This window comes from Megalobrama amblycephala, linkage group LG4 (assembly GCF_018812025.1).
Source record: "Megalobrama amblycephala isolate DHTTF-2021 linkage group LG4, ASM1881202v1, whole genome shotgun sequence".
In the NCBI taxonomy this organism is placed as follows: domain Eukaryota; kingdom Metazoa; phylum Chordata; class Actinopteri; order Cypriniformes; family Xenocyprididae; genus Megalobrama; species Megalobrama amblycephala.
This window is the reverse complement of record NC_063047.1, coordinates 1,898,146-1,922,598: the sequence shown is the minus strand read 5'-3', so window position 1 is coordinate 1,922,598 and position 24,453 is coordinate 1,898,146. Positions and strand designations below refer to the sequence as shown.

Below are 24,453 nucleotides of genomic sequence, written 5' to 3'. Positions count from 1 at the left end.
TTCTGAAGAATGTGGGAAACTGAACAGTTCTGGGGCACCATTGACTTCCATAGTATTAGACCCAAAGCAACCTGGTTACAAACATTCCTCAAAATATCTTCTTTGTTCAACAGAAACTTGAGGGTAGGTAAATGATGACAGAATTTAATTTTTTTGGGTGAACTATCCCTTTAATATTGCTTGCCAACTGAAAACAAAGTTTCCCCATTTAGGCTACAGTTAATACAATCTTTTTAAAACAAATGACATTAATTATACATAAATTTCCCTTAGTAAAAAGTAAATTGAGTAAGACAGTGTAAAAGGTGCGAGTGTGGATTAGTAATCTGGTCCCCAGGTATCAAGGAGAAAAAATATTGGCCCTCGTCACTATCAAAGTTGCCCATCCCTGCCCTATGGTAAACATGTTCACGCAACAGTTCAGCCAAATACGAGACTTTCCCTTCCCCCAGAATTAATCTCACTATTGCAGTCAAGCCAGTGTTCAGCTAAAATAATGCATTTCATCTTTTGTTTCTTATTATATTTTGTATCTTATTATATTTTGTTTCTTTTGAGTTCAGCCCAATGCTGTTTCACACAATGGTGTTAAAACATGATGCCAGCCAGACCCAGAACCAAAACAGAAGTGCCAGATGTAATGATGATCTGGCCCAAACTTCATCACAATCTGGAATAATATCCACATTTTACAAATGTTGTTTTGATAATGTTACGGAACATTGTGGCAATATTGTATATTCTCCATTACATAAACCAAGCTAACCATGTCTTGAACATTGGGGGGAAGTTTCTTTCTTTCTTTCTTTTTTTTTTTCTTTTAATAAAGCGTAAAGAAACAAAACAGTGAAGGAAATTGTTGCTAATACAATGCTATATCAGTTATGTGAAATAATAATTGAAGACTTCAGATGCAAAAGCCTTTAAGTGCCATTTGAAATTTTCTTATAAAACAAGCATGTTTATCAAGCTTATTACACTTCAATGGCAATGAAAAGGACCTATTAATTGCCATTAAAGTGAAATTTACTGAACCTAAACATACAAGCTTGACAAAAATGCTAATTTAAGAAGAAAATTTCAGATGCCACTTGCGCAGGTTTTTGCATCTGAACTCTTCAATTGTAGAAAAAAAGAAAACATTAAATTGTGCAGAAATTAATTTCAATAGTACATTGAGAACACAAGTTTAATAATACAATATAATGTTAGTTCTGAGATTGTTCAATTTAAGGAATGAATAATAGTGAATATTTATAAAAAATTAGGGAATATTTACAACTTTGAATAATCTGTTACCTCAATAACATCCTCAAAACATCCTCAAAATGTTGCAGGTAAAATGTTCTATCGTGGTTAATACGTCACATTAGAAGAACATTTTACACAGAACATTTCATCACCTCAAACATTAATGATGTTCTTATAGCGTTCTCCTAATGTTGCTGAGAGAATGTTCTTCCTTTGTTTTATTGAAACATTGTGCGAATGTTATATTTACAACATTATATAATATGTTACCTCAATAACATCCTCAAAACATCCTCAAAATGTTCAGGTGAAATGTTCTATCTTGGTTAATACGTCACATTAGAAGAACATTTTACACAGAACATTTCATCACCTCAAACCTCAGTGATGTTCTTATAGCGTTTTCCTAATGTTGCTGAGAGAATGTTCTTCCTTTGTTTTATTGAAACATTGTGCGAATGTTATATTTACAACATTATATAATGTTACCTCAACAACATCCTCAAAACATCCTCAAAATGTTCAGGTTAAATGTTCTATCGTGGTTAATACGTCACATTAGAAGAACATTTTACACAGAACATTTCATCACCTCAAACCTCAGTGAAGTTCTTATAGCGTTCTCCTAATGTTGCTGAGAGAATGTTCTTCATTTGTTTTATTGAAACATTGTGCGAATGTTATATTTACAACATTATATAATATGTTACCTCAATAACATCCTCAAAATGTTGCAGGTGAAATGTTCTAGATTTGTTAATACGTCACATTAGAAGAACATTTTATACAGAACATTTCATCACCTCAAACCTCAATCATGTTCTTATAGTGTTTTCCTAATGTTGCTGAGAGAATGTTCTTCCTTTGTTTTATTGAAACATTGTGCGAATGTTATATTTACAACATTATATAATGTTACCTCAACAACATCCTCAAAACATCCTCAAAATGTTGCAGGTGAAATGTTCTATCTTGGTTAATACGTCACATTAGAAGAACATTTTATACAGAACATTTCATCACCTCAAACATCAGTGATGTTCTTATAGCGTTTTCCTAATGTTGCTGAGAGAATGTTCTTCCTTTGTTTTATTGAAACATTGTGCGAATGTTTTATTTACAACATTATATAATGTTACCTCAACAACATCCTCAAAACATCCTCAAAATGTTGCAGGTGAAATGTTCTAGATTTGTTAATACGTCACATTAGAAGAACATTTTACACAGAACATTTCATCACCTCAAACCTCAATGATGTTCTTATAGCGTTCTCCTAATGTTGCTGAGAGAATGTTCTTCCTTTGTTTTATTGAAACATTGTGCGAATGTTATATTTACAACATTATATAATATGTTACCTCAATAACATCCTCAAAATGTTGCAGGTGAAATGTTCTAGATTTGTTAATACGTCACATTAGAAGAACATTTTATACAGAACATTTCATCACCTCAAACCTCAATCATGTTCTTATAGTGTTTTCCTAATGTTGCTGAGAGAATGTTCTTCCTTTGTTTTATTGAAACATTGTGCGAATGTTATATTTACAACATTATATAATATGTTACCTCAATAACATCCTCAAAACATCCTCAAAATGTTCAGGTAAAATGTTCTATCGTGGTTAATACGTCACATTAGAAGAACATTTTACACAGAACATTTCATCACCTCAAACCTCAATGATGTTCTTATAGCGTTCTCCTAATGTTGCTGAGAGAATGTTCTTCCTTTGTTTTATTGAAACATTGTGCGAATGTTATATTTACAACATTATATAATATGTTACCTCAATAACATCCTCAAAACATCCTCAAAATGTTGCAGGTGAAATGTTCTAGATTTGTTAATACGTCACATTAGAAGAACATTTTATACAGAACATTTCATCACCTCAAACCTCAGTGATGTTCTTATAGCGTTCTCCTAATGTTGCTGAGAGAATGTTCTTCATTTGTTTTATTGAAACATTGTGCGAATGTTATATTTACAACATTATATAATATGTTACCTCAATAACATCCTCAAAATGTTGCAGGTGAAATGTTCTAGATTTGTTAATACGTCACATTAGAAGAACATTTTATACAGAACATTTCATCACCTCAAACCTCAATCATGTTCTTATAGTGTTTTCCTAATGTTGCTGAGAGAATGTTCTTCCTTTGTTTTATTGAAACATTGTGCGAATGTTATATTGACAACATTATATAATGTTACCTCAACAACATCCTCAAAATGTTGCAGGTGAAATGTTCTAGATTTGGTTAATACGTCACATTAGAAGAACATTTTATACAGAACATTTCATCACCTCAAACCTCAATCATGTTCTTATAGCGTTCTCCTAATGTTGCTGAGAGAATGTTCTTCCTTTGTTTTATTGAAACATTGTGCGAATGTTTTATTGACAACATTATATAATATGTTACCTCAATAACATCCTCAAAACATCCTCAAAATGTTGCAGGTGAAATGTTCTATCGTGGTTAATACGTCACATTAGAAGAACATTTTACACAGAACATTTCATCACCTCAAACCTCAATGATGTTCTTATAGCGTTCTCCTAATGTTGCTGAGAGAATGTTCTTCCTTTGTTTTATTGAAACATTGTGCGAATGTTATATTGACAACATTATATAATATGTTACCTCAATAACATCCTCAAAACATCCTCAAAATGTTGCAGGTGAAATGTTCTAGATTTGTTAATACGTCACATTAGAAGAACATTTTATACAGAACATTTCATCACCTCAAACCTCAATCATGTTCTTATAGCGTTTTCCTAATGTTGCTGAGAGAATGTTCTTCCTTTGTTTTATTGAAACATTGTGCGAATGTTATATTGACAACATTATATAATATGTTACCTCAATAACATCTTCAAAACATCCTCAAAATGTTGCAGGTGAAATGTTCTATCGTGGTTAATACGTCACATTAGAAGAACATTTTACACAGAACATTTCATCACCTCAAACATTAATGATGTTCTTATAGCGTTCTCCTAATGTTGCTGAGAGAATGTTCTTCCTTTGTTTTATTGAAACATTGTGCGAATGTTTTATTGACAACATTATATAATATGTTACCTCAATAACATCCTCAAAATCCTCAAAATGTTGCAGGTGAAATGTTCTAGATTTGTTAATACGTCACATTAGAAGAACATTTTATACAGAACATTTCATCACCTCAAACCTCAGTGAAGTTCTTATAGCGTTCTCCTAATGTTGCTGAGAGAATGTTCTTCATTTGTTTTATTGAAACATTGTGCGAATGTTATATTGACAACATTATATAATGTTACCTCAACAACATCCTCAAAATGTTGCAGGTGAAATGTTCTATCGTGGTTAATACGTCACATTAGAAGAACATTTTATACAGAACTTTCCATCACCTCAAACCTCAATCATGTTCTTATAGCGTTTTCCTAATGTTGCTGAGAGAATGTTCTTCCTTTGTTTTATTGAAACATTGTGTGAATGTTTATTGACAACATTATATAATATGTTACCTCAATAACATCTTCAAAACATCCTCAAAATGTTGCAGGTGAAATGTTCTAGATTTGTTAATACGTCACATTAGAAGAACATTTTACACAGAACATTCATCACCTCAAACATTAATGATGTTCTTATAGTGTTCTCCTAATGTTGCTGAGAGAATGTTCTTCATGTGTTTTATTGAAACATTGTGCGAATGTTTTATTGACAACATTATATAATGTTACCTCAACAACATCCTCAAAACATCCTCAAAATGTTGCAGGGAAAATGTTCTAGATTTGTTTGCACTTAACATTATAGGAACATTTTCTGAATTTAAAAACATTCTTAAAACATTTTTGGAACATTACATTCAAATGTTTTCTTTAAAACATTAAAAAACCTTTACAGAATGTTAGCCAAAGTTCTGAGAACGTTCCCTGCTAGCTGGGTAGACAGCACTGCATCACATACAGCAATGCTACTGTAATGGAAATCACAACATGGGCTCAGGAATACTTCCAGAAAACATTGTCGGTGAACACAATCCACCGTGCCATTCGCCGTTGCCGGCTAAAACTCTATAGGTCAAAAAAGAAGCCATATCTAAACATGATCCAGAAGCACAGGCGTTTTCTCTGGGCCAAGGCTTATTTAAAATGGACTGTGGCAAAGTGTAAAACTGTTCTGTGGTCAGACGAATCAAAATTTGTTCTTTTTGGAAAACTGGGACGCCATGTCATCCGGACTAAAGAGGACAAGGACAACCCAAGTTGTTATCAGCGCTCAGTTCAGAAGCCTGCATCTCTGATGGTACGGGGTTGCATGAGTGCGTGTGGCATGGGCAGCTTACACATCTGGAAAGGCACCATCAATGCTGAAAGGTATATCCAAGTTCTAGAACAACATATGCTCCCATTCAGACGTCGTCTCTTTCAGGGAAGACCTTGCATTTTCTGCATAAAATATTGAAATTTGAAACTTCCACATCATTGCATTCTGTTTTTATTCACAATTTGTACAGTGTCCCAACTTTTTTGGAATCGGGTTTGTAAATAAGAATGGTAAAAGAAGTTCTAGGCCTAACTGTATTTATGAAGTAATCAAGTATTTATGAAGTAATCAATTTAAACCATTTGCAAACATTTTATTTTAAAATGTGCACACATTCTGTTAAAATGCAATGCTAATAAAGTTTAAGGACCCTTCTGTTAAAGTTTATTTAGGATTTAATTCAGAAAATGAAATTACAATTAAAAATATTTCATAATTTGCAAAATGTGCTAATTTTACTGCCCACTTGGAGAACAGTGATTTTTGTTGTTATAGTTTTTTCCAACTGCTTACACACAAAATCTTTTCATGTCACACGATTTCTGAAAGTTGACACTCAAACAGCACAACCACACACCAAATCTGTGAAACCACACACTAATTCTCGGCCTTTGACTCATTTTTCAATTTAATAAAACAGCAAAACACAACACAATTGTCTATGTAACACACAAAAATCTGACAGGAAGTATCTTGATTTAACACCAACCCATCATGGCTTCAGAATAGGCCTATAAATAGGCCAAAGGTCAAGTTATAGGTTTTGAACAACTTTTCTGTTGTCTACTTGCTTCCATATTCATCATTTCTAAACCCTATTGAGGATTTTTTCTCCACATGGTGCTGGAAAGTGCACTTCAATGGAGGAGCAATGGAGGAGACATGTGGAGACACTGACACTGCCTCCATCCAAGGTTGGATACGCAAAAGAGAACATAGCATGTGACATGGATGAAGTATCGTGGCCAGCCAGGAGAAGAGAATCACCCAACCTAGATACACCCAACCATCTCGACCACCAACAAACACACAACAAACACATGTTGGGTTTCCATGTTTTATGGGACATTCCACTGGTATAATGGTTTTTATACTGTAACTGTATATTCTATCCCCTTACACTAACATTGCCACTAGACCTACGCATGACAGAAAACATTCTGCTATTTTAGATAATTCTGTATGATTTATGTATAAGCTTGTTTCCTCATGGGGACTTTATAAATGTCATAGTTCTTCATAACTTCATAGTTATACCAACAACAAAGATACCAATTAGACCATAGTTGGTTGAGCTTGCTGTACGATATTTTGGATTTGAGTTGAAAACCTACTTTTTCAAACTCCTTCTAGACCGTTGGTCCAATTTTCACCAGATTTGATATGGTGTTGGATATGACAATGTTAATGTATTTTGGTCTTGGTGGAACAGAACTGTTAGACATGCTGCTGTTGCACAAATGGCATACAAACACACAAACACACACACACACACACACACACACACACACACACACACACACACACACACACACACACACATACAGACAGACACAGTTAGTTTGACCAATCTGGATGTTAAAGAAAGACGAGGAACTGGCATCTGAGGGTACGTTTACACGACAACAATGTGCTAAAAATGCTAAAGTTTTTCCTTTGCATTCTTGAATAGTTTTGAGTACAGATGACAACATTGTCAAAACGTTCCCCGTCCACACAGATCCACGAAAACGACTAAAAATGCTGTATTCTGCTGCGAGGCCTGTAGTTGCTGATGTCTGAACATGTAATACACATGCACATCATGTCACCATTTTCACAAGTTTTGTGTTTTTGTTGTAGATAATAATGGTATCATTTTTAAAAACTTGCACTTTGAAACATGTTTTCAAAAGTTTGCATTCTCAGACAAACACATTTTTTTTTCCCCGTTGAAAAAGATGTCATGCAAACGCTCTCTGAATGTGAAGAAAATTCACACCCATCAGTTCAAACTGGGTTTAGAGGTGACCAGTTCTGTGTGGGTTAAGATCTCAGTTCCTCTTATTTCTTTAAGTGTGTTTCTAATATTAAACTGTGCGGTCAAACTACCCGGGGTCTCACACTCAGTAGTAACATGTTTCCAAACCTCAACAGTGAGCTCACCGCTCTGAAAATACCACAGAAAACATGTTGTTTTAAAGTTAGACTACTTCATATATCAAGGTTTTCTAAGACCGTGGGAACCCTGCTGCTTCAGTGGAAACAAAAGTTGTAGAGCGAGGGGTTGAATAAAGCCTAAAATAAGAAATATCTTAACTTTTGTATCATTATTATTATTGTTTTAGCTTATTTTAATGGTAGTTTTGTCTTCGTATGTAACATTTTTGTACCATTTTGATGCTGTCAGTAGATGTTTTATGTGTCAACATTTGTGCTTTTGCAATTTGGAAGCCCAAAGTACCGCTAAGAAAGACATTGAAAACTGTCTGTGCATCCAAACTGTACAAAATGTTATGTATGAAAACTTTATACAAATGTTCATGAATCATCTGAGGTTCACAGAATATTGAAATAATGAATAAGGGTGGTTCGCCTGCAGGGGTTCAGGCTGCAGGGTTGCCGAATGACTAAAGAAACATTATCAGCAAGATGGTATAAAACTGTACATTTCTTGTTTTTTACCACCCACTGCTACTGTACTTATACCAATGATGTAAATAAGTGCAGTTATAATAGCAAAATATGTTGGAGAGAGTTGCTATAGTGTGACGATATTATATTGCCTTTATTAATGTATATTTCACCATAAAGACACATGTTTGACATAGACTATTTTATTATTGACAAATAAAATATAATATTACAAGCATTGCTGAAAGCAGCTGCCCAAACGGTTCAAACACCAAATTATCATTCCTGACATATTGTGATAAACACTTACATCATCAAGCTTTGCCTGTTCTCATAATAAGCTGACAGTTAATAAGCTGCTCGAGAAAATACATGATTTAATGAGAATGATCTAAGAGAGTAAAACTGTCCTCATTTTCTTTGTGCACGTCTGCAGACCCTGAATTAATAATAAAGACACTAGCATTAACTGATCAACAAGCAGACAGAAACTGTACAATAACATGCTGAACTGAGCAAAATAAATCAGAGCATCTCTTGGGTTTGTTTGTTAACATTTAAAAAACATTTTTTATGTAAAAGACATTGAAAGTATTTATAATGGCACTGACAGAAAGCATTATGAGTCTATTATATTAGATTCATATTCCTCTGCTCATGTGTTTTTTGTATAATTATTCAACTGTTCTTGTTCACAGAGGCATAAAGTTAACTGCAGTTTTCTGGAGCTCCAACTTTTGCTCCTCTGATGGAGGAATACGTCACTTTATCATCACAGTGAACCTGAATGAACATCACAGTTATTGTTTCAACACAGTTATTACAGCATGATGTTTGAGCTCAATTCAACACAGAACTTTTGAAGAACTGCATAGAAGAATAAAAGCGATATACTGTAGGTCATGCTGAGAGAAGCTGGACAACATCAAGGAAGAGTTTGCTCACCTTCTTCTTTTTGCCTTGGTTTTTACTGCACACAGTGACCTCAATGTAAGTCACATGATCATCTGTCTGCTCCTAAATATCAACGAAAATATGACAAACCAAGCTATTAAAGGCTGATCCGTCACTACTATTTTACACAGGTGCTGCAGATGTTTCAGGTAAAGTATGTGTGAAATGTACCACAGTAACTGTCAAATAAATACAGATTATTGAAGATGAATCATATTGTTCACTGGGAGTAGGGTGAATGGAAATGTTGATTGTGTCAGTGGTTCCATCATATTTATTCTTATCTGTGACTTTAGACCAGAAACAGTACAAATACACTAACTTGTCATAATCTAATCTGACTAATAAGAGTGTCATATTTCAGGGTCAGTCCTCTGTGGAGAAGAGCTTAAACACTAATAACTCATGGATCAACCTGCAATACTCACCACTAGGGATGGGTACCGAAACCCGGTATTAAATTGACCCCGGGGCAAATTTTGAAAGACCGGTGTATCGATAAGCTCTGACGTTAACGGTTCTGCTATCGGTACTGGAGAAATTATGAAGAAAATACACGTGCATTTATTATTACTATATAGACATTATCTTGCAGATTCTATCTCGCCAGAGTCGCCAGCTGTTTCTATATGCAATAATATTAGGACATTTGTCTATGATGCATTTTTGCTTTCGCAAGAAGAGAGATCGCGCTCACGCAGAGGAGCTACAGCGCGCGCAGCCGCTCACATGAAAGCCCTGTTTAATGGTGACGATTGAGGAGAGAACTGAAAAACTAAACGTCTGCATACACTTTAGGCCTGTGCTTTGATATTAAGCTAATTTCATTTTTTATTTTGATGTTGGCTTTCAAGGATCATCAGAAAGAAGATATCTAAGGTAAAACTATTAAAAACTAGCCGCGTTTCATCTAGCACACCTTCATTCTCTCCACGGCTGCGCGCGTTCCCTAAACTCAAACTTAACGTAAGAATCAGCACAGTCGGTGATTGTTGTAAAATGCAGTCTTTACTGTTGCTAAATTGCAGTAAATGTTTAAAAAATTATTATCAACGTTTAAAACGTTGAAAGCACAATAATCCGCGCAAGAGACGTTGTTCCTCAGGCTGAATTGCGGCGCGCGCTTCAAAACGGATCGCAAATAGACAAACAAATTAGGCTACACGTTGGGCTTCAGGTGCACGTCCAAAAGATCAAATACACACAATAGTATGTTAAAATGACCGGACTAGACTGTGTTTAGCTACTTAAATGCAGTTTATATCGGAAGTGTACATGAACAGCTGGGAGAAAATCCGATGTGTGTTAATATCTATTGTCTTAAAGTGACAGCAGTCATCTTCTGACAATTATGCCATCAGTGTTAATCAAACAACAAAATGCAAAGAGAAAATTACTCACAGCACTTCTTCTGAATATAGTTAGCTTTAATGAGAGTTAAATCTATTAATTTATACTGTGAAAACCATGCAGTGTTATTTTACATTTGGTTACTTTACTTAGATTTCTTTTATAGGCTAGGTCTATATTACTTACATGAACACAAGAACAAATGAAAGCACTTTATTTCATTTGTGTCTTTGTTTTATTGTATTTGGCAGTTTGTTTCTTTGTTCATGTTCTTACTGTATCTTATATAAAACACCAAAAATGCCAGACACTATATAATATAAAGCAAAGTTAATTCAGATTATTTTATATATATATATATATATATATATATATATATATATATATATATATATATATATATATATATCAAAAAGTACCGATAAGAATACCGTTAAAGTACCGGATCGATAAGCAGTATCGGTAAGAGTAGTAATACCGTTAAATCCTTAACGATACCCATCCCTACTCACCACAGAGTCATCAGTCCTTCTTCTGTTATCTGAAACATGATGTAATGGGAATATTTATGATCAAACAGACAAATAGTCTCTAATGCAGATGACAATCAGCTTTTAAGAGTCTAGAAGAATTCTATTTTTATTCCCAGGTGAAAAAAGTACATTTCTTTAATGTACTTAAAGTGCTATATTTTCACGCACTAATTTTGTACTTAATATACTAAACATTCTACTTTAGTACTTCTTAAGATAATCTTAAGAACATCTAAGTGTACTCAACTGTGCTATTTTGAGACACTATGAAATAGTAGTACACTATGGGTTCAAATGTACTATAAGTAGTATCTAAATACATTTTTTAAATACAGAGATAGTATGTTAAAAGCACATTTTAGTTCATATTTCATAGTGTCTCAAAATAGCACAGTTGAGTACACTTAGATGTTCTTAAGATTATCTTAAGAAGTACTAAAGTAGAATGTTTAGTATATTAAGTACAAAATTAGTGCGTGAAAATAGAGCACTTTAAGTACATTAAAGAAATATACTTTTTTTCACCTGGGTTAACTCACTGATTTCTCTTCACTTAGATGAAATATATCTAAATTACACATTTATTTATTCAGGTGTTTTGGATATTTTGTCTGTTGTTACAAAATGAGAAACTCTGGAAACTCACCTGCTCTTTTTTTAAGAATCATCCAGAGAATTAGAGCAAGAAGGAGAACAGCGAATGAAGCGCCAACAATCCCAATCACTGAGAGAGAGACTATAGAGACACATTTAATAGCATAATTATCCATATTTATCATGAAGTAAACTGATTCTTGTGATGAGGATTTTATAGAAAGTTCAGTAAGTTTATTACAGCAGTGATGGTCCTCTGAGATACTGGTGTCACTTCACAGTTCAGCAGCTTTAAAGTGTTTATTATCTCAAAGCTTCCATTGGTCGAGTAACAACACTGCAACAATATCAGGGTAATATTAATATGTCCTCTGAGGTCAGTTTCACTACAATCCCCATCACTCCCTATCATAAACCCCACCCCGACACCTCAGCTAATCGTACTGGGCAGTGAGTGATGTGGATTACAAATTAAACATGGCTTGAGTCAAAATTTATTGATCAGCTCCTTGAACAACTTCAGAGATGATCAGATACTGATTCTAGAAAATTCTAGAGTATGAAAACAACCACTGGAATGAGGATGATGAACATACACACCTGGTTTTAGAAATTTTGGTGTAGTTTCTGGGATCAGTGATGTTGCTGTAGTTGACATTGCAACTATTAAAAACAAAATGCAAATGAAAAAATAATATTTTAATGCGTGAACACAATGTCAAGATTTACTGCTGTAGTCCAGAGCAGGTCTGCTATATGTTTATATAGCGCATTTCCAGGGCTCAAGGATGCTTTACAATGTACATTTAACAAGGAAGAAATAATACAAGTGATGACAAACAATAGTTAGAAGATACAGTAAAGGAACATTATATGGACAGGGCAGCGTACAAGGTCAGTTTTAGTAATTATTTTATTTTATGAAGCATTTTATGGCTTTGATCACTACCATTTCACAATGTCAGTATATATGAAGACATCAGAAAGAGTAGAGCCAATCTGTGAAAGATTTCACAAATCAGAATGGTGAAGTTCTGGAGTCACACTGCAAAAAAATACTTTTTTTTTTTTTTGTCTTGTTTCCAGTCCAAATATCTAAAAATTCTTAAATCAATAAGCATTTTCTAGACAATTAAAAATTATTGTCTTATTTTCTGAAAAATAACTCAAAATTAAGTGAGTTTTTCCTTAAAACAAGCAAAATAATCTGCCAATGGGGTAAGCAAAATAATCTTATTTCAAACAACCCCATTGGCAAGTCTTTGTCTTGTATTGTTTAATGTCAGTATTAGAGTGTTGCTATTTTGTTTCCCTGAATGTTCCTGTCATGCTTTTGGATTAAAGATGATTGAAATTGAATTCTTCTTTATCGTGCGCTTCTCTTCAGCCACTCAGCCTTGACAGAATACAGGACCAACAAGAAACAAGGACTCAACACTGGACTCTGGTAATGGTGTCACCCACACTGTTACGCTCTACTTCATGCCATTCACCATCTGGACTTGGCTGGCCATGACCTGACTGACTGCCTCATGAATTTCCTGACAGAGAAAGGCTACAGCTTCACCATCAGAGCAGTGAATGCTCCAGTCCCTGACCAGAGTCCAGTGATGGCTCCAGCCCCTGACCAGAGTCCAGTGATGGCTCCAACCCCTGACCAGAGTCCAGTGAAGGCTCCAACCCCTGACCAGAGTCCAGTGATGGCTCCAACCCCTGACCAGAGTTCAGTGAAGGCTCCAACCCCTGAACAGAGTCCAGTGAAGGCTCCAACCCCTGACCAGAGTCCAGTGATGGCTCCAACCCCTGACCAGAGTTCAGTGATGGCTCCAACCCATGACCAGAGTCCAGTGAAGGCTCCAACCCCTGAACAGAGTCCAGTGAAGGCTCCAACCCCTGACCAGAGTCCAGTGATGGCTCCAACCCCTGACCAGAGTTCAGTGATGGCTCCAACCCATGACCAGAGTCCAGTGATGGCTCCAACCCCTGACCAGAGTCCAGTGATGGCTCCAGCCCCTGACTAGAGTTCAGTGATGGCTCCAGCCCCTGACCAGAGTTCAGTGAAGGATCCAGCCCCTGACCAGAGTCCAGTCAAGGATCCAGCCCCTGACCAGAATCCAGTGATGCTCCAACCCTTAACCAGAGGCCAGTGATGGCTCCAGACCCTGACCAGAGTCCAGTAAAGGATCCAGCCCCTGACCAGAGTCCAGTGATGGCTCCAACCCCTGACCAGAGTCCAGTGATGGCTCCAGCCCCTGACCAGAGTCCAGTCAAGGATCCAGCCCCTGACCAGAATCCAGTGATGGCTCCAACCCCTGACCAGAGGCCAGTGATGGCTCCAGCCCCTGACCAGAGTCCAGTGATGGCTTCAACTCCTGATCAGAGTCCAGTGATGGCTCCAACCCTTGACCAGAGGCTCCAGCCACTGAGCATGGTACAGAGTCCGCTCCAGTATGTTCTCCAGAGTCAACTCCAGGATACTCTCCAGTCAGTGGCGGCTACTGGTCTGTCAGAGAGGGGAAGCTCATTTTCGGCCTACATCATAAAATTGTCTATTTATTTAAAAGTAAATTCTGCCCTACGTTCCTTTTCAAGAAAATGGTCTGTGACCCTGTCGTACCAACTAGGAGTCTTTTCAAGTGACTTGACCAGTGTCCTCTCAATGGCCAGCAGAGCTAGGCTGCTTAAACGGCCTTGGCCCATTGTGTTTCGGGTGTAGGACTTGAGTCGCTTTAAACAGGAGAAGCTCCTTTCTACACCTGCAGATGTAGCTCCAATTGTTGCCACTAATGAGAACAGTTTGTAAAGCTGAGGCATTGCACTGTCCAACTCCATGTCTTTAAGGAACACCAAGTAATCACAAAGTCAAAGTTAGACAGATCTCCAAACCCCACCTTTGACCAAACAACACATCCGTGAGATGGTTTCATCAAGAGGCATGGCCAGCAGTACATTTTATTTGTCACAGCACTTCCAGTCAGCCAGCTAACTTTGTCATACCAGGAGAGCTGAAAAGACCTGTTATTTTTCCCTATCTTTTGCTCTAAATCAATCTTAGAATTAAACAGCAGGGCAGATCAACACCTAAGTTTTTCCTCGTAAGGAACACTTTCAAATGGCTTCGCCAAAATCAGGTCGACAATATTAGCACCGTCTGCCATCGTGCGCAGTTTCACCCACGACGCTAGCCTAGCCTACTAACGTTATATGAATGAATGAATGAATGAATGAATGAAGGAAGGAGTGAATGAATGAACGATCTAAAAAAAAAAAAATAAACTCTGTAAAACTGAAACAAGGAATGTGGTGTATAATTGTGTGAAATGTATGATGAAAATCAAGCAATTTCGCCAAGCAAATATCAAAGAAATAGGTTGCAGCAGTTTTTATTTCGACTGAACTTGAGAAATCCGCGATGGGACAGAGCGCGAATAGCTTATAGTATTCCTTATAGTACAGAATCGCTGTCAGTCAAAAGGAGATGCAGTCTTTCGACAGACCCTCCAATCATCACGCAGAAGCTCGGAGTCCGGGCCAGCCCACTCCCCATTCACCCCCAGAGACGCTGAGCGTCCGTGGGCGGGACATAATCGCAGCGTTTATCCAATGACCGTCTAGTTTCGAAGCGCTGAAAAAAAACGTTCAAAGCAGCCCCATTGAAGTCAATGGACGCTGGGCTTCAATAGGGAAATGCACTGTGACGCTGCGGGAATGTCTGAGAAGGAAATCGAGTCAGCCGACCTGCTATATGTAACTGATTCTGAACGAACTCGTCTTTGAGATGAACGTTTTCTAACGCATTTTTAGTCAATAAAATGTTAATACAATAGTACATACTTGACCATTAATTTTGTGACATTATAAGGGAAGCCGAGCTTCCCTTGCAGTCTTAAAGAAATCGCCACTGTCTCCAGTGTCTGCTTCAACCCCAGAGAGCAATGAACTCACCATAATAGCTTTAACATTTATGTGTTTCTGGGCAACACACAGATCCTCACCAGCCCCTGAGTCCACTCCAGCCCATGAGCTCTTTCCATCCCCAGCTCCAGCCTATGAGCCAGCTCCAGTGTCTGCTTCTGTTCTCAATCCCATAACTCCTCCTAAAAAATTGTGGCCATAGTGGCCAAGCCAACTGCTGGCCCCTGAAATGCTGGTTCCACCCTGGCCCACTGAACTACCTTCACCATCATGCCCCCCTAAACTGCTGGCAAGCTGGCAACCACACCTCCCTGCCAAGTCCCTCAGGGGACCCACAGAGCCAGGAAAGTGCACTAAACTCACTGCCTCTACTCCGGGACACTGTGCTTCCAAGGTTGAACCCTAGCGCTCCTCACTGCCCCCATGCGGGTACATCTGTTGTCCCTTTGATGACACTTGTACAGAGTCTGGGAGTCTGGCTAGCGCAGGCCCAGGTACAGCGGCGTTTAACTGCGTCCCTGTCCTGCCTACAGAGATTGCAGTCCTCCTGATGAAGGACGCAATAGAGCCTGTCCCTCCAGCCGAGATGAAGTCAGGGTTTTACAGGCCGTACTTCATAGTACCCAAAAAGAGTGGGGGGTTACAGCAAATCTTGGATCTGTGTGTCTTGAATCGGGGCCTTTACAGGATGAATGTTAGTTCAGATGACACAAAAGATAACTCTAGCATTATGCACAGTAAAACACTGATTTGATGAAAGACAATTATGATGTACTTTTAGTTTCTGGAGTCTTTATAGTTGAGGGATCCTGAGAGTTTGTGGTGTGGACTGGAATCACTGCTTTTGTTGTAACATCTTGATCTGTAAAGGATGAATGTTAGTTCAGATGATTCATACTGTAGAATAATACAATCATATTTTAATAAGCTTACAGATACTCTAACCTGAATACTTGAATACAGTGTGTACTTGATTTGATGAAAGACAGTGATGATGTACCTTTAGTTTCTGGTGTCTTTATAGTTGAGGGATCCTGAGAGTTTGTGGTGTGGACTGGAATCACTGCTGTTGTTGTAACATCTTGAGCTGTAAAGGATGAATGTTAGTTCAGATGCAACATACGATACAAAATGACAATTGTATTTTGCAAGTTTTTTCAACTGCTTACACACATTTTCAAAACTTTACACAAATCCAAGAATTGCACACACAAAATGCAAAATGCCTCACATCTCTTGCAGAATGAAGCACTGCATTCAAAATATCACAAACACATCTCAAAAGCAAACATTTGTCTTATGTTGCTGTAATATATTCTGTTTTTGGATATATCATATTTATTCAAAATTTAAAGCTCTTCTTTCATGAGCTCATACATGAGCATATACATTTCTGCATAAGATTGAAAGTAATTGGCAGAGAGATGTTGAAAAATTCATGATAAACACAAAAGCAAGATTGAAACCAAACTACAGTAATCAACATTTGAAGTGGATCAAAACCTTTCATCAAGTTGACCTAAAACCTTCTTCTTAGGACAACTTAGTTCTTAGGACAACTTTGATGAATGTTTTCGATCCACTTCAAATGTTGACTACTATATTTTTTTTTACTGTAAGCAATTGTTGTAGTGAATCCAGTATTACACAAAAGAAAAGAAAAAAAAGAAATACATTAACCATGTTTAGTTGGACAGAATCAATGTTTGTGTTTGAAAAAGGAAATCAAGATACACTTGTTTTTATGAGACAAAGGCTGAGAATTAGTGTATGGTTTTGCAGATTTTGTGTAAGCAGTTGAAAAAACTGTAATTAGTCAACACACAAGATAACTAACATTATGCACAGTAAAGGATGTCACATCAATACAGTGATGATGTACCTTTAGTTTCTGGTGTCTTTATAGTTGAGGGATCCTGAGAGTTTGTGGTGTGGACTGGAATCACTGCTTTCACTGAATCATCTTGAGCTGTAAAGGATGAATGTTAGTTCAGATGATTCATAATGTAGAATAATACAATCATATTTTGATCAGCTAACAGAGACTCTAACCTGAATACTTGACAGTGTATCTGACTGAGATCTTGTTTTGATTTCTGTAAGTAACCAGACATCTCCACTCTCTGTTGTCATCTTCCTTCAGGAGTGTTGTAGTCAGATTGATGATACAGAGTCCTGAAGCTGATATCTGATATCTGGAGTCTGTCGTCAGATCAACACCAGCCTGATTCACCCACAACAGATGAATTCCCTCAGAACGGGCCCAACGATCACTTGATTCTCCATCATATGAATACAACTGACAGGAGAGAGTCACAGAGCGACCTGGACTGATCTCAGTCTGTGAGGATGATGATGATGAAACTGAACACAAGACACAAATCACATTACAGACTTTAGTCTTTAAAAAAGGTTTAAAGAGAGGAATGGGACCTTTTTAAATTAACCACATAATCATAAAATTACCATGAAGAACATTCAATGAAACACGTGCATCAGTTCCTTGTTGTTTGTTATTCACATATTGTCGGCAGATGTAAAATCCAAGATCTTCTTTTGTGACGTTCTTGGTGTTCAGAGAGCAGTCAGACCCCAGACTCAGTCTCTCATGTCTCTCTGTGTTTTTCTTCTTTTCCCCTCCAGTAATCAGTTCAACTGTCTCTGAATGTCTGAAACTGTTATAGATCCATGTAGTTGAGTTGCAGTCAGAAAGAGCATTATTACAGGGCAGACGGACATCTTCACCAGAACTGATGAACACATGAGTCTCATTCTCTCCACTGGTACCTGAAACACAAGTACATTTGAGTGATCATTATGTTATATATTAATAAATGAAAATATAAAACATATCAGCATAAAAAGCAGAAGATTCAAGTCATACAGTCTTTTTCTCACTTAATGCAAACACACTCTCCAGAATAAACTGTTCTTCTTCATCAGAGAGCTGTTCAGATCACTCACACACTCTTAATATGAAGATAATGTTGATCATCAGATGTTTGAGTGTGACTCTATGTCCAGTATCAGGAATAATACACTGTATGTATCAATACACAACTCTGAGATCACAACTTGAATAAACTGATCATGTTCAAATGAACTCTTTCCAGACTAACTCCACTAAATGTCTTTAGAGAAAGTACAGATTTCTTTACCTGTGAGAAGTGAGCAGAGAATGATCAGTCCCAGCAGACACAGATCACACTTATCAGACATTTTCTGTTTCTGTCAGTCTTCCTCTTCATTATACGCTCACAACTCTTTCTCTAAACATCATCAGCTCCTCCTGTGTTTGTTAACTTCCTCTGATCTGAGCGAATGAGTGTTTCAATCCGGCTACAGTTGATATATAGTGACGCTGTGCCAGTGCATGATGGAGAAGTGTTGCTTCACAGCTCTCTTATTATCACCTTTTGTTTGGAGAGTTAAGTGAATTATATTTCAAATGCTCAACTGAAATCCCAATGCACATTTGATAAGACCTTTTGCATTATAAACTATATTTCCATTACTGCTGTTGCTTTCTAAAATAGTGAATTAATTATAGCAGTTGTAGTGTTTCAGAGCTGTGAGCTCACTGTGGAGGTTTGGAAACATGTTCCTCTGAACTCAGTTTAGACTGTTGATTCTGAATCATTCTGATGTCACTTCCTTTTCTTTCTTTAAGTGCTGCATGACATTCAACGCCATCTTTTCAGTTACAGTTTTTCTCAATCGATTTGACACATTTCTCCAAACTCAGATCACTGTTCTCAAAACAGTTAACTCAGTGATCTGAACACTTTGTAATTGTCTTAAACAGATTGTAAGTTTTCAGTTATTTCACTCAAATTGCAAATCATTTGAACCATTTTCTCAAAACACTACATACAAAAACTGTCAGATGTTTTCATAATAGTTCATACATCCAACCAAACCTTTCAGTAAAAACAATCACAGCTATTTTTATTGGCTTTACACAAATCTCAATCATTCATGTACCATTTGTCCAAACAAAACTCTGGATTATCAATTGCACATGTTGTGTTTTCTATTAGCCACAAACTGATATCAGCTTAATTAATAATACACACAACACAGGAAATGCAGCTTTCTGAAAAGTTTCTGCATTTATCACAATTGCATTATGTAATATAAAAAGGAAAGAATACATAGAGCAAGAGAAGGGGGAAATAAAGAGGTGTAAGTGTAAAGGTGGTGGTGTGGGTAGAGGAAGTGATTTAATGAGAAGGAAAGGAAGAGTGGAACATATAGAAAGAGATCATATATGAGGAGAGAGGAGGAAGATAAAAAGGAGGATATGAGAAGAGCTGAGTATAGTGGAGGAGAGGAGGATTTCAAATGAAATCAGAATTACTCTAATTCAGTGCTTCTTAATCCTGGACCCGGGGAGAAATGGGTTTATTTATGAGAAATTCAAGATAAAATACTTTGGCATATGTTTGAATATACAGTACATATAAACAAATTTTATAAATATCTCAGGAAAGGAGACATTAGACACAATTGCAGAGGTTATTTTAAGAAAATGATAAACGACCATTCAAAATTGTAAAATAAAGTGCTAAAAACAGCAAACAGACAAGATAAGAGAATCACCAAATCAGCTCCAACAGAGAGGATCATACAAACAGTCTGAGTCTGTCAATTACTGTAATTATTATAATTAAAGCAGTTTTTAAATGAAAAAAAAAAAAAAAAAAACTAGAAAGTGACATTGAACACTGTAGGTAAATATCCATAAAATCCATATAAATGAAAAAAAAAAAAAAAAAAAAAAAAAAAAAAACAACTTGATGGTATCACTATTTCTTCAGGGTGCTTAGAGGTTTTTTTCTGTTTTCTGAGAAGAAAATGAAAAAAAAATGAACAGTCCTCTATAAGTTTTTGCTATTTTAAATATTATTGCAGATTCGCTCAAAACTCAGCAGTATTTTATTGTAATCTTGTAGGCATCTCTATTTCCTCTAGGTGCTGCGAGTTCTTCCTCCCTGCAATATAAATGCATTCATTGATCTCTCATATGTGTTTTTATCATGACTGCAGATTGTTCCAGATCAGATGAGTGTGAATCATCAGATTGTGTGAAGCTCAAACTCACCAGCTCTTCTTGCACAGATGATCTGAAGAAGAATCACAGTAGGAGCAGCAAACACTGCGATCTCAACAATCATCACAATCACTGCAGGAAACACGTGTGGACAGATGAGAGAGAGGAAGAAGAGACTGAATCTCTGAAACTGAACATGACTGAAGTCAAGGGTATCAAACAATGAACGATTATTGACAAGCATTTACAGACTGACTGATAGTTTCAGTGTTATAAAGCTGTCGTCATAAATGAACTGCAAACAAAGACGTGTCGTACCTCTGAATAATAATCCAGCAGTCCTACTGACTTCAGTTGATGCTGTGACAGCTGGATCTGTGGATCACATCTGTTAGTTCAGTTCAAACATATAATATAACATATAAACATAATCATCATCATCATCACATAATACTTGAGCTTCACAGGAATGATGAATAAGTGACCCTGTGTGAACTTCCACTGTTCCACAAGTCTATCCAAGACATTTCTTTTACAATCTGCTGTAGTCCAGAGCAGCTCTATATCAGTGTGACTCAGTTATGGTGCTGAAAGCTGCTCACACTAACATGGGATGACTGGTATGTTTATGAAACGCTCACTATGATTTTAATAATTCAATCTCAAAAGCAAATATATATACGATGAAAGAGTATATTTACGTTAGCTTTTATGTTGACTTCATGTTTCATGTCAAAATATCAACTTTTTTTATTATTATTTATTTATTTTTATATATATATATATATATATATATATATATATATATATAAATTGAGGACTATCATCTGGCCCAGGGAAAAGTCTCTAGCACTTACAGTTTGGTCTGCACAATTTGTTTTACGGCAGAAAAATAATAATATAAAATCTTACGATTATAATAGGGTTTCAGCACTTCAACCTTGAAACCCTAATAAAGAAAACTAATACAACTTGAGCGTAGACTGTACTAGCCTTACTTGATGCACAATTTTTCTCTTTTGTTTTGTTAATCTGTTAATTATTTCAGTGAAATATATTTCATGTAGTCTTATTTTTTTTTTTTTCCCTTGTAGGCTATATTATTCAGTTTTTCTCTGCGTTGCAGGTGTATGATGTGTGAATCCTAATGTTCTGTTGATTTTGCCATTTGCACATCCAAAGCGAAATCCTTGGAAAAAACAAAAAAACATTTGTGGTATTTTAAGATACATCTATTCTAATTTAATTTTAATTTGCCATTTTAATTTTGTTGTTTAATGGTTAATGATCGTTTAGTGAATGATTGTCGGTCAGGAAAATAATCTAAATGTTCTCATAACAGTTCTCCAGCAGACCTGACGTGAGATTTGATCGTAGCCACCGCTGACACTCATATTGATAAATTTCACATGGAAAAATGCGTGGAAACGAGCATACGCACAGTTTTCTGGTGTACGATCGTTTGATAAATGAGGGCCAGAGTCTTCTGAAACTGAGTTAGGAAAGTTAGTTTCTCACCTGAATACTTGACAGTGTGTACTTGATTTGATGAAAGACAGTGATGATGTACCTTTAGTTTCTGGTGTCTTTATAGTTGAGGGATCCTGAGAGTTTGTGGTGTGGACTGGAATCACTGCTGTCACTGAATCATCTTGAGCTGTAAAGAATGAATGTTAGTTCAGATGATTCATACTGTAGAATAATACAATCATATTTTAATTAATCAACACACAAGATAACTCTAGCATTATTCACAGTAAAGCACTGATGTGAGAAATGGGAGCGTTTAGCGGAAGTTCTACCCGGAAGACTCTAATGCACGTCATTGCTCATTATCTAACCAATCATTACACGTCACCTGTGTATATAAGTTCTGTTCCCACCCACTATTGTGTTCGCAGATACCATCGCCGGCGTTCACCCCCATCCTCCCCACCACCACCAGGTCGGTCCCTGTCCATACAACGGGGGTAGGCTCTGCCTCTGCCTTCATCTTAAGGCAGGATCTGCAAACGTCTGCTACCCTCCGGATTGTACTATGGACGGGGTCTACGCCAAAGAACTTTATCATTTATCATTGATTTTTACATTCAAACTGTCGAATAAATCGTATTCAAACGTTTCTTTGCTTCCCGAGTCTTTCTGGTAGAAAGACAGTGATGATGTACCTTTAAGTTTCTGGTGTCTTTATAGTTGAGGGATCCTGAGAGTTTGTGGTGTGGACTGGAATCACTGCTGTCACTGAATCATCTTGAGCTGTAAAGGATGAATGTTAGTTCAGATGATTCACACTGTAGAATAATACAATCATATTTTAATCAGCTAACAGAGACTCTAACCTGAATACTTGACAGTGTATCTGACTGACTTTACAGACTTTAGTCTAAAGAGTTTAAAGAGAGGATTGGGACCTTTTTAAATTAACCACGTAATCATAAAATTACCATGATGAACATGCAATGAAACACGTGCATCAGGTCCTTGTTTTTGTCCATTCACATATTGTTGGCAGGTGTAAAATCCAGGATCTTCTTTTGTGACGTTCTTGATGTTCAGAGAGCAGTCAGACCCCAGACTCAGTCTCTCACGTCTCTCTGTGTCTTTCTTCTTTTTCCCTCCAGTAATCAGTTCAACTGCTTCTGAATGTCTGAATCTGTTATAGCTCCATGTAGTTGATGTGCAGTCAGAAAGAGCATTATTACAGGGCAGACGGACATCTTCACCAGAACTGATGAACACATGAGTCTCATCCACTCCACTGGTACCTGAAACACAAGTACATTTGAGTGATCATTATGTTATATAATAATAAATGAAAATATAAACAATATCAGCATAAAAAGCAAAAGATTCATACAGTCTTTTCCTCACTTAATGCAAACACACTCTCCAGAATAAACTGTTTTTCTTCATCAGAGAGCTGTTCAGATCACTCACACACTCTTAATATGAAGATCATGTTGATCATCAGATGTTTGAGTGTGACTCTATGTCCAGTATCAGGAATAATACACTGTATGTATCAATACACAACTCTGAGATCACAACTTGAATACACTGATCATGTTCAAATGAACTCTTTCCCAGACTAACTCCACTAAATGTCTTTAGAGAAAGTACAGATTTCTTTACCTGTGAGAAGTGAGCAGAGAATGATCAGTCCCAGCAGACACAGATCACACTTATCAGACATTTTCTGTTTCTGTCAGTCTTCCTCTTCATTATACGCTCACAACTCTTTCTCTAAACATCATCAGCTCCTCCTGTGTTTGTTAACTTCCTCTGATCTGAGCGAATGAGTGTTTCAATCCGGCTACAGTTGATATATAGTGACGCTGTGCCAGTTCGTGATGGAGAAGTGTTGCTTCACAGCTCTCTTATTAATATCCACTCTAATTCTTTTGTGTTGATTTACAGTACACTTTTACTGTAATAGGAACTGTCCCTCAAGAGCATCTTATGGTGACGTGTTCAATAATAAGAGCTCAGGCAGTTTTAACCTACAATCATTCTGTAAACACCTCAACAGGTTAAATCTTCCCTCTAGAGAGCGAGTGCTGACTGTTACCAGTGTTGTGTTGAATGATTCACTGTCTAACCACCATAACCACTAACCTAAGAGGAACAGATTTGACACGACACTGGTAGAGAAACATGTTCTTCAGAATGAGAAAGTGCGACTGTAAACCACACTGTCACCCACATTTGGTCTGAACTGAACTTATAGACTCATGAATTCCAAAACAGTTTTTGAAGTATTTCAAAGTAATTATTAACATCATCTCCAGCTCGGTCAAACAAAAATCATTTGCACACACTACATGAGCGTCTAGAGAAGATATTAAGTGTCTT

General features: G+C 36.7%; 1 protein-coding gene across 7 annotated transcripts in view; it reads right to left on the bottom strand.

Moving 5' to 3' along the window:
- Positions 1-24,453, bottom strand: part of LOC125266262 — a 256,307-nt gene that overhangs the window by 146,627 nt on the left and 85,227 nt on the right. For all 7 annotated transcript variants that reach the window (XM_048186763.1, XM_048186766.1, XM_048186767.1 and 4 more), the window contains 5 exons: positions 16,549-16,635; positions 16,324-16,410; positions 12,234-12,296; positions 11,686-11,775; positions 11,019-11,047 (listed from right to left, as the gene is read on the bottom strand). In XM_048186763.1, coding sequence (XP_048042720.1) covers positions 11,019-11,047; positions 11,686-11,775; positions 12,234-12,296; positions 16,324-16,410; positions 16,549-16,635 — 356 coding nt within the window. The remainder of the gene's footprint in view (positions 1-11,018; positions 11,048-11,685; positions 11,776-12,233; positions 12,297-16,323; positions 16,411-16,548; positions 16,636-24,453) is intronic.